At 37.5% G+C, this 11,959-nt stretch overlaps 1 protein-coding gene across 1 annotated transcript; it reads right to left on the minus strand.

The window, feature by feature from the left end:
- Window positions 1–873: 873 nt before the first annotated feature.
- Window positions 874–5,739, minus strand: LOC135200923 (uncharacterized). The gene is made up of 6 exons (XM_064229690.1): window positions 5,704–5,739; window positions 5,117–5,271; window positions 2,895–3,062; window positions 2,507–2,616; window positions 2,135–2,266; window positions 874–1,320 (listed from the first exon to the last, which is right to left on the minus strand). The coding sequence occupies exons 2-6, from the start codon at window positions 5,256–5,258 to the stop codon at window positions 1,153–1,155; spliced, it is 720 nt and encodes a 239-aa protein (XP_064085760.1). The 5' UTR covers window positions 5,259–5,271; window positions 5,704–5,739; the 3' UTR covers window positions 874–1,152.
- Window positions 5,740–11,959: the final 6,220 nt, after the last annotated feature.

Here is an 11,959-nt window from a genome sequence, read left to right on the forward strand (position 1 = left end):
TTTTTGTTGGGGTTATTAGAAGTTTGGAGGAAAGAGATCCATTGTTTACTGTTTCTTGTATTTCATACTCTGACAGGTAAGGGGTGGAGTTTTTTAGTCGGAAAAAAGCATGTGAAGAAAAAAGAAACATTAAGGAATTAATTGAGACGAGTGTCTTTCAACCATCATTCTGTCAGTGCACCTCACATGGTGCACTGTAGGCATTACTTGAGGTAGGTCTGGAAAAACTAAGCCTTCTTAATACTAATAATTACTTGAGGTTCTTTGCAGCATCCCATCGGCCCCTAGTTGCAATCCCTTTCATTCCTTTTACTGTACCTCCGTACATGTTCTCTATTCTATCTTGCTATCCACCCTCTTCTAACACTTGTTTCGTAGTGCAATTGGGAGGTTTTCCTCCTCTTACACATTTCAAGCCTTTCTACTCTCAATTTCCCTTTTAGTGTTGAATGACCTCAGGTCCTCAGTGTTTGGCCTTTGGTCTAAATTCTATATTCCAATCCATTCCAGTCGTTAATGTTAAAAACCATCCATTTTATCTTTAGAGTATACTAATTATATTTATTGTGAAATTTGTGAATGAGCTCTTTTGAATAGATTACAGGATGTATTTACATAGATTAATGCTAACATAATATTTGAAAGTACTATAAATATGGGGTTGTATACTTTATTAAAATCCAAAACATATTCCATTTTTTAGTATAATTTATTTTAATTCCAATATCCTTTTAGTTAATGGATAACATTTATTTAATCAATCTCTCTCTCTCTCTCTCTCTCTCTCTCTCTTTCCTCTCCTCTCTCTCTCTCTCTCTCTCTCTCTCTCTCTCTCTCTCTCTCTCCCTCTCCTCTCTTCTTTCCCTCTTCTCTCTCTCTCTCTCTGCATACATAAGAATTATAATATATATTTATATGCTTATAGATTACTTACAATTCAAGAGTAACTAACCTAATGAGTAACAGTTTTTGTTAAATATAATATACTGGAGTATCATGGAAATTATTGTTGTATTGCATTACACAGAAGCAAGGCACAAATATCTATGGCATATGTTTTATAGAATGCATCTAGTTCAAACCCATAAGCAACATTTACCAGAATTTAATCTGATTAGGTGCTATATTTTCGTTTTTGTCACTTGCCCTTCGTCAGTGTTTCTTGCATCCTTTGCCCTTCTTCCCCTTCTTGCATTTCTTGCTGTGGTGGTCTTTGTCGTCTGATCCCCCGCTGAAGGCGCCATAAGGAGGCAGTGCGACAATGCTCTCGGGCATGTTCTGGACGCATTGCTTGCGGACGCATGCCATGAATTGTGCCACCTTAGGAAAAGAAAAGGGATATGTTGAAAAAACATGACGCATGTTGATAGAAGTTTTCACATTTAAAAAATTTAAAGTAATGCTGATATACTCCATATATATTTTCATTTTACCAGACCATAGAATCGTTTCATAATTCTGTAGAGATTGTTTAATAGATTTCTTCTTGAAATAAAGGTTAAAATAGGATCAGGATGAAGTTCCAGGTACTCTTGCAAAGCCTTTGCTGCAGGCACAGTGTAGTTAGTACCCTCTACATGGGATACCCGATTTTGTTGAGTTAATGTTGTATGCAAACTCAAGATTTTTGACGAGTAGAAATTAATTTGATTTTATGAAAAGTATGTTTGTTAGTCATATTCCCTTATATGTTTAGCAGTCAGTTGATTTGCCTATTGGGCCTCTTTCAGTAAAATCTGGTACTATGTGGTTATGACATCACATCATCTGGCACTCATTAAATTTTTCTGCAAAAGCAAACTATTGAGGTGGCTTTTTGTCTGTTCATCTGCCCTCAATCTTAAAAAAAACTATTACTGAGGGTTGAGGGCTGTGGGTGAGTTTCATATAGCATTATACACTACAGAAAACTCCTTTGCGCCTAAGAAACTGCGGCACTTTTTGTAATAGTGGCTGGGGATCAAACATTCAATAGCCTACCATCCTCCAATCCGTTAAAAATTAAATTTTCGCTGAAGTTTTAATCCAGTTTTGTTCATCCAGAAACTTTTCCCCAAACTGGTCCATTTGATTTTGTAGGTAAATTTTTTTTTTTTTTACAAATTAAAAAAAAAAATATGACAGAATACTTCACCTTCAAGTTGGGTGGCTCAGGACAGCCATTGATGCCCTTTGACACGACGTCCATCAGCAAAGGGTGGACAGTAGTCTTCATATGGAGTTTAGAAATTAAAGCTGTTCTGTCTAGGGTACCATTCATAGTAACCTGCAAAATAGTGTGAAAAGGTGCTTAGATGGACATGTAGGCCTATATAGATGCTCATATACACATCCGCACATGGCAAAGTTAAGATTTTATACTGCTTTTATTCCATATCTACAGGTCCTCAGTAGGTAGGCCTAAAGGGTAAAATGAGGATAGTCTTGGTTTTGTTCTACGTTTACAGATCCTCAGTAGGTAGGCCTAAATGGTAAAATGCGGATAGTCTGGGTTATGATAACTCACCACCCCAGCTGCTGTCAGGACGCACCGCCTGAACCTTGTGGCTGCAGCAGTATCGTTGATGACGACTCTGTCTACGATGGTGTCTGGCTGGCCTGATGAAAAGGCAGCCGCTGGATGGGAGGGAGATGAAAGTGATTCAGTATTAAAAATCAACGAGATAAGCGGTTTACGATTATACTACCTTTATAAACGTAAAGTTAGCTCGTCTATGGGTAACAAATGTTTCTATAAAATGAAAACGCCATTTACAGCTATTTTATTGAGCTGACGTTAAATATCTGCTGCTAGTGATGGGTGGTAGATTTACTGAATTGATGTTAAATGGTGAAGTGAAACACCAGGAATGCAATCCACGCGTAAATCACGCCCAAGTGATAGGGATACCTACGCAAGACGGCAATAATTTGGGTTTTGGGTATTCCCTGCAGGGTGGCGCAGTCGAAGACGTCCTTCACCGGGCCTGAAGTTCCTTGCGTCAAGCCCTTGACTTCTTTGCACTTCTCTAGGCGAATTTGACACTCTCCATAAGGCATCGTGCCACATGCTGGGTCAGTACCTATTTAAAGAAAAGCCATTGGTCTAAGATGTTCAGGGTATACGTTTGGTCTATATAGTTCTCATTTGTTTCCCATTACTAAAGTGCTGGGAACGTTTTTCAGTGCAACAAGTATTTATGATTTTCTCTGCAAATAACAAACTCCTGATAACGCCGTTTTTCTACTTTTACGTGCCACTAAATTGAGTTGTTAATCGGAGCCATTTTTGGTCAATAGATTTCTCATTTGTTTCCTAGGACCTACTAAGGTGCTGGGAGAGTTTCTCAGTGCAACAAATCTTTTAAAATGTTTTCACTTTAAATGACAAACTCCTGATAACGTCGTTTTTCTGCTTTTACGTGCCAATAAACGGATTGGTAATCAGGGACATTTTTTTAGGCCGTCCCCATATATAGGTCTCCGCCATTGCTTGGTGACTTGGTCAAGGTTAAAGGTCTTTATCAGCTCAGTCACTATGAACCGTGATGACGTCAACGCGTGGTTAGTCGTTACTCCAAAGTTTGCCGGTTTTCAAGTTCGGTTTAGTTGGAGGTAAGCAGTTTGCACATCAGTTCATCAATTGCAAGTGTAGTAAGAATTAAAAATTAAAGTAAAAGACGGTAAAGACCTATGACAAAAACTTGCTTCCATCCAAAGGTTCTTATAGTATCGCCACTGAAGAGTTAGTCTACTCTAGGCCTAGTCTAATCCATACGTAGGTTTTCTAGGACAAACGATCTCTCTCTCTCTCTCTCTCTCTCTCTCTCTCTCTCTCTCTCTCTCTCTCTCTCTCTGTGTGTTTAGTGTATAATTGTCCTGTCATTTACTTTATTCAACCGCCTAGACGCACAAAGTACTACGCTTTGTTTCCGAAATTCTAGTCTCAAGTCGTAGGCCTAGGTAACACTTTTATCTTGATAAAATCGTCTCTGTCATATTTAGCAAAATGCATTTATTACATTCACTTCACCAGAACCACGATTAGCTAATGTGAGAAGAATATGTTATATAATACATTTTGGTAGCTAGAAGATGGACAGATAGATAGATAGATAAATGTAGGCTTTAGGCCAAAGGCCAAGCGCTGGGACATATGAGAACATGAACGGAGGTACAGTATAAGGAATGAAAGAGGTTGCGTCCAAGGGCCGAAGGGAGGGACGTTGCAAATACCCTTGAAGTAATGCCTACAGTAAACCACGTGAGGCTCATTGACGGTCTTACACCCCTAAAAGGGGCCATTACTAGGAACGAAGCATTGCTTTAATGACCGTAATTGTAAAGTCAGATTTGAAAAGAAGCTAGGCCTATAACATGTAGCTCCTAATAGTTTTTTTTAATCAACCAAATTTCTAAAAACTGGTAATCGTCTGATAAGCATGCTAAATGAGAAATATATTTACGAAATTGATAATAATAAGTATGTTGCTTGACTTAAATGCATATTCGAATGTGCTCTACGGCAGTAAAAGATGCTGCCTGTGACCGTCAGCCTCTTTTGGTATCCTTCCGCACTATAGGCCTAGCCGTTTTCGAAAAATGATAGCAATTGATTTACATCAAATTAGTTAAAGGAATAATTTTTCCTAATATGTTATACAGTATAACTGATAGGTGGCGATCTTTTGCTCCGATTAATCTCTGGTCTCAAAATGATATAAGGAATGCACTCCTTGTGACCATGTCTGGTCAGAGATAGTGAGGCTGGCCTGAAGGGGAGAGAATGATTTAATACTACATTTGAAAGTTTTATCGTTACAAAACGCATGAATATATATATATATATATATATATATATATATATATATATATATATATATATATATATATATATATAACAAGGTTTCCAGCTTGTAACTTTACTTTATTCAGGCGTTCACCTCGTACTAAGGAACTCGTTCTTGAGGGGCGTATACCTATAATGGGATTCTAGAAAATTTTAATGGGACTACTATGTGTTCTTGCTAAACTGCTACTACTTATAGTAATAATAATAATAATAATAATAATAATAATAATAATAATAATAATAATAATCAGCAAGCTGAGGGACAAAATAAAGTTGTATACTAACCCATAAGAATGCTAGGAAGGGCGCCCCCTCCCCCTCCTACCCCTCCCATTCCAGCCGTTGCGGAAGCTGGAACTCCCACCGTCAGCACCACGATAAGGACACCTTCCAGCGTCATCCCTATTCGCCTGCGACGGGACTCCATTGTCTTTCGAAACCTGTTCGTAGAATTTACATACACATCTGTTATGTAATGGGTGTTTTCTGTGCCTGCGTGCACGTTTTCGTTTGCGCATGCAATTTATGTACACAATAGTAACGTATCACTATATATAATTAATAAAGCTAGAATGCAGACTTTTGAAGTAAAACAATATATATAAGTTGTTCAATGATCCCATTTTCTGTAGGTCAGAGGTGGCAAGAATTCTTACGAACAGCAAACGGAATGATTACCATTGATCCCATTCCTTAGTCTGTGGTCAATTAAAATCCCAGGTCTTTTGACACTAGCTAGAGATGTAATGTCCAGAAAATACATACAGATTTGTTTACCAGTGCGTAATTTTCACAACAAATATAAACGTACTGAGACTGATCTCAGTTAGGCAAAAAATGACCAAGTTGGCGGCGGATATTGACTTACTTACGTACCAGAGGCGGTGATGATGTGATTACAGTGGTTATCAGCGGACTAAGCTTTTACTTCCCTTTCCCAGGAGCTTTATATAAACTCGGTTGTCTCCACCCACTCATCCGGCTAATCTCTCTCTCTCTCTCTTCTCTCTCTCTCTCTCTCTCTCTCCTCGTCTCTCTCCCTCTCTCTCTTAACCTCTCTCTCTTCCTCTCTCCCTCTCCCCTCTCTCTCCTCCTCTCTTTCTCTCTCCACTTTCCCTTTTTTCCCGTATATTTTTTTTTTTAAGATTTCTTTTGAGATACAAAGCGCTTTTCTTTGCAGTGCTGAATAAAGCTGACTAGTCACTATTTTGTGAATTTGTAGAACTGAACAAAAGTTAAATTAGAAACACAAGCAGATTAAGATTGTCAACAGATAGTCATACGCATTTACACATATTAGGATACGTCTTCCCCCGATATTTTTAATCCAAATTTTGGAATGAAATGGAGAAACTCATTCTCTGCAATGGTTGAACTGTCGCATTACTGACATTCACTTCTCCATCATCCTAGTTCCAGTTTACCATCATGGCTTTACTCTTGCTCAAGTTTACTCTCAAACTTTCCCCACTTGCAAACATTTTCACCAATGTTGCAGCTTTTCTTCACCATCCCCATTCAGTACCGACTTGTATGTATAATACTAGCTATTCCAGTCTACTCATGACCATCTTAGCCCACAATTTTCCCCTTGTGCTTACAGGCAGACGAAGGCTTCGTACGGGGTTTTGTGTTGAAAGCCTGTCACAAACGTTGTATATTTAGCCAGAACAACTTTGGCAGCCTCAAACAATGTTGAATGAAAAAGTAAAGTATAGTAAAAGAAGAGATAATGATGAATTAAACACACTGATGAACATCTGGTACTTGTAATTATATTTACATAGGCATTCTTTCATCACCATATCCGCTCTTATCACCAATGGGTAACACACAATGGTAAAAGAGAGAATGCAGAAGTAAACAAACCACAGGGTTCACATACACCTGCGCTTAGTCTTCCACCATCCATTTCGTCACAATGCAAAGCCTTTCTTCGACCGTCTGCTTTCAGAACACGTGTCATCTCTCCCTAATCCTCTCTTTGATACCCACACGGAAAATGACGCTTGTCACGCTTGCGCTTATCCTTTGTTGTATCTCCCCAGCCCTGCCCCTTTCCCCCCTACCACCGTAATCTTCTTCCCCGTTTCTTCTCTCGAGAACTCGTACACGTTGACTCTCGTAAATGGATGCCATAGGCCATGAAAATTATATTCCTATAAGAAACATTCTTTTTCGATTAAATAGCTGTTTTTATCATTCTAAACAAGTTCCCATTTTTCGAATCAGGACATTCTGCACTGAATTTTGCACTCACGGTTCAGCTAGACCAGTGGTTTTCAACCTGTGGGCCCTGGGGGGTTCTGAGGGATGACACGATGGCTATCCAAGGGCAAGCGAATCAGTGGCGTGGTCGGTATGGTGTTGGCGTACCACCTCGGTGGCCGCGACTTTGATTCCCGGGCATTCCACTGAGGAGTGAGATAAGTGTATTTCTGGTGATGGAAGTTCACTCTCGACGTGGTTCGGAAGTCACGTAAAGCCGTTGGTCCCGTTGCTGAATAACCACTGGTTCCATGCAACGTAAAAACGCCATACAAAAAAAAAAAAAGAAACAAAAAAAGCTATCCAAGGGCAATGTCCTGAACAGAGTTTTTGAACTTAGAGAAGAGCTAAAGATGTTTTTGGATATGCAATATAAGGAGTCTATTATTTTTCATTGATCCACTTTGGGAACGACGTTTAGCCTATTTAGCTGACATATTTGACCAGCTTAACAAACTTAATCTAAAGCTTCAGGGTTAGGACAAAACAGTAATTCACTTTGTTGACACATTGCGTGCTTTTGTTACCAAGATGAAAAACTGGTCTAGGAAAGTTAGCTCTAGTAATTTTGCTATGTTTGAGAAGCTTTGTGAAGTGGCTGAATGAAGAGAAGAAGAAACAGAATCTTGCCTCCAAAATGAAATAATCAGTCTCCTTCATAATTTGTGCCAAGAATTTTCCAGGTACTTTCCTGATCTTGAAGAAATAGATCTGTCATTTGTGAGAAACCTCTTTAATGCAGACCAGATATTATTCCTGAGTCTGACCAAGATGAATTTCTAGAAATGAAATTTGATTCGAAGTGTCAAGGATTTTTTTTTAAAGAACATTCTATACAGGAAATCTGGTCAGAAGCAAGTGTATCATATCCTAGAGTTAGGAACCTTGGACTAAAAACCCGTCTACCTTTTGCTTCTACTTACCTGTGTGAATCCGGGTTTTCTGCCTTATTGCAAATAGAAACAAAAACAAGAAATCGCTTGGAGGTGGACCATGATATGAGATGTGCATTATCTACAACTGTCCCACAAATTGATAAACTTGTAGCTAAAAAGCAAGCACAACCATCACACTAGCTGCAAAATCTATGCAGTATTTTATATGCCAACAATAAAGTACTATTATTTTTATTTCTATAATTGTTGTGCAAATGTAAATTTAGTTTTTATTACAATACAAATAGAGAAATTTTACTTACTATAAATGCACGCCAGTGCTTAACTTCATAAGTAAAAAAGTGGAATTTTAGTTTTTATTTCAATGTCCAAAATTTATTTAGAATACTGTTAAATCCATAAAATTTAATTACGCAAATACTGGAAAGTGTTTAATTTCATAAGTGAATACATGTCCTTTGAGTTTTGATTACAACATATATGAGTTATTAACAGTGAATAAAGGCCAAGATTTTCTTCCAGTAATGAAAGTGTAAACTAATGAAGTTCTCTAAAGAAATAGTTCTGTAAATGATAATGTAAAACTAATAAAAGTGTTCTAAAAAACTTAAATAAAATACTATTATTATTTTTTACACAATTTTGAAGGGCATTGGGCCACGAGTACTTAGGAATGCCATGGGCCATGGGCACAAAAAGGTTGAAAAACACTGAGCTAGACCGTGGCGCTCTTGGTAGCGTACCTTTAGCGAGTAGCTGCAACCCCTTTTATTTTCATACCTTCGTTCATACTCTTTCTTCTAGCTTTCTGCTCTCCCCTAACAAATGTTTCAACATTATTCGTAGCCCTGATTGATTCCTTAGGACCCAGCGTTTGGCCTTATAGCCTAAATTTTGTATCCCATTTCCAAACCATTACGAGCAACTCTTAAAATTTTGTAATCGTAAGTCTTTAACAGGTAGTTAAACTCTTCATGAGTTCCACTTTCCTATACCTACGGTCTGATAAATTCGAGAGAAGGAGTATGGTGTGCCTGTGACAGGAATCATTTGTTGCTTGAGTGTTGACGTACCGTCCTGGTTTGCTTCATTCTGCATACATATATGGGAACTTCTGGTGGGAGAAGCTGGACGCTGGCAACTCTAAACTTGAGCTCTTTGCTCGTAGACAATAGCAGTCGCAAGATTGTTAATAGAGGGAATATATATATATATACAGGCAGTCCCCGGGTTACGACGGGGGTTCCGTTCTTGAGGCGCGTCTTAAACTGCGCATCCCAAGATAGTGTATTCATTCGCCCGCAAACTAGTTCCGTATATGCGGCGTCACTAAAAAAATTCAAAAAATACGAAAAAAAAAGTGTCGAAAATCATCATAACCTCAAAATTTTTGTTGTAATGTAACCAAAAACATATTTTTATTATATACTGTGCTAAACTATAAAGGATTTTTATCATAGCATGCGTTTTTTAAAAGCGTCGTTAACTCGGAGCGTCGGAAGCGTCAGCGTCGTAACCTCGGAACAAGCGTCGTAACCCAGGACGGATTTTCCATTGAATATTTAAGAAAAAGCGTCGTAACCTCGGAACGTCGTAAGCCGGGGACCGCCTGTATATATATATATATATATAATATATATATATATCTATAATTATAATATATAAAATTTTATATAATATATCTATATATATATATATATATATATAAGTATATCATAATATACATATATATGTGTGTGTGTGTGTGTGTGTGTGTGTGTGTGTGTGGAAGGTCATATAATATTAACATTCTAAAGTTCAAAATAAACGAAGTCCCCCATCCTCCACACGGTCGAGCTTTGCTCGACGAACTGTGTTCGATGTTACGTCAGAATCAGGGAGTCAGAACTTTTCCCGCTGTATCTGGGCGTTTGACGTCACATCGAGCAAATTCTGCCTAGCACAGCACGGGGCCTTAGTTTTATTTTGAACTTTGTTACGTTAATGTTATGATTTGATATGTTAATAAGTAATTTTTGGTATATTTTTCATTAGGATTGTCATGGTTACGTTTAAATTTTGTTCTTAAGTACTTTGGCGAACTTAGTGTATGCTTCAAGTTCTTTTTATTCTTTTTCAGATTTCTGGATTCTGGAATCATTCTGATGTCGACCCTTACCTGAAATATGACTTGGGACAGTGCAGAGAACTCTTGCTTCAGAATAAGCAGGTAAGTTATATTACAATTTTATAGTAAACTAGACCAAGCGCACTATAAGCCAATCGCTAATACTTTTCCCTTTCAGTGTATAGTACCCTGGATGGGACAGGCTCTCCTTTGGACGTTATGTAAAATTGTATGTAATGAGTTACGTAAATTAAAACGTAAAAGACTTGGTCACAATTTGTGAAGTAAGCAATTAAATGGACATGTGTTTTTCTAGATATGAGGTTTGATTAGAAAAAGGTGTAAAAAATAACTAATTATCGTAATTCAAAATGCCACAAAAGATTTTGGAATATACATATTTATTTCTCAGTTGGTCTGAACATTCTTGGCAAGGAATTACATCTTTGAACAGAGACTCAAATTTGTATACCTTCAGTATATAATTTAAGAGTGTTATCTTAACTTAATTCCTTTGATAGTTACAACTCTTGACTCAAGTCTTAGGATTTCGGAGACGTCGTATCTGCAAAGAAAGGTAGGGCTTAACTATTACACGAAAACATTTCGTGCCGAGCTGAGTACTTGTGTCACGAAGTACTAAGCATAATAATGCACAGTAATACATAAGTCAACTTGTATTCGTTTTAGTGATTCCAATTGCTGAATAGCAATTGGCAGAAAGGAGACAAAAGAGTCACAGGTCTAGACGCAACATATCATCTTGAAGCGGAGGCGAGAACCATGATAAACCTTTGGATAAGAAGAAACGTGACCAAGTATCCAGTTTCTGGGATTAAAACAACAGTTGTTTATCAATGATGAGAAGAGCTAAGCCTTCAAATAAGAAAATAATCACGGATCAGATCACGTACCACGCCGTTTTTCGCCACTTAAATCCTTTGGTGCTGAAAAAGAAAAGCAAAGCCACATTGTTCCTCCTCTAGCGTCTCAAACCGTGCGTTCGGGTTCCTGTTGCTCCTTTCGACTCGAGCGAATTACTCTTCCAGTTGTGTTCTAAACACGTTGGTTGTTTATTTTATTTTTGAATCAAACAAATTCAAAAATGTCTTGAGGTTTTGAAATGAATTCGTGGAACGATATGATTTGATATTGTAAACATTCATTCAAGATATTTTCAAAAAAATGCACGTAGTCGTAGCTTCTGTTGAAGCACGCCATTCGAACAAGTTTCTAAACCTCGTGATTGTTGTAATCTCCGAGTAAGGTGCTTTGAGTGAAATTGTGGATTACTGACTATTCAGATTTATATAAATTTATATTCTAAAGATAAAAATGACTTTTTTCCACATTATATTAATATACAGTGCGAAGACCTTGCGAGTTAGGAAATATAACTTTCTTACTCTTCTTGTATGTTCTTTCACGATTAAGAATGTCATCACTATCTGTCTTCAAGCAATGCATTTCCCAACTCCATTTTCTTCTACCCTTTCTGCACGAATGTAAACTTGCATAAATGTTTAGATTTGGAACAAATGAATGCTTTTACCTAAGACAGATTTGACCAGGGTATTCAGTAAGACAATTTACTTGATCATGATTATAACTTTCAAGAAATGTGCTCTTTGGTAGTTTTTAGTCAATGACTTAAAGCTTAATTCACCAAACTTCTACAGAAGAAGAAGGAGGAAGACATAAAAGAAAATGAGAAATGAATGACTTTTAAGGGGTAACTCAAATATTTTTTCAAACTGATATGCTATAGTATTTAGGTATATAGTTATTAGTCTTGCTTGACTTGTTATTTTCATATCAACTGTGGTCATTTGAGACAAGAAGTCTCAGTCTGTTTTT

Source organism: Macrobrachium nipponense, chromosome 27, assembly GCF_015104395.2.
Source record: "Macrobrachium nipponense isolate FS-2020 chromosome 27, ASM1510439v2, whole genome shotgun sequence".
Classification (NCBI taxonomy): Eukaryota; Metazoa; Arthropoda; class Malacostraca; order Decapoda; family Palaemonidae; genus Macrobrachium; species Macrobrachium nipponense.

Coding starts and splice junctions, on each gene's coding strand:
- LOC135200923 (XM_064229690.1), bottom strand. CDS start 5,258: ATGGAGTCCCGTCGCAGGCGAATAGGGATGACGCTGGAAGGTGTCCTT. Junction 3,063..5,116: donor CCTTCCTAGCATTCTTATGG/GTTAGTATACAA, acceptor TTCTTTAAATAG/GTACTGACCCAGCATGTGGC. Junction 2,617..2,894: donor CCAAATTATTGCCGTCTTGC/GTAGGTATCCCT, acceptor CCTCCCATCCAG/CGGCTGCCTTTTCATCAGGC.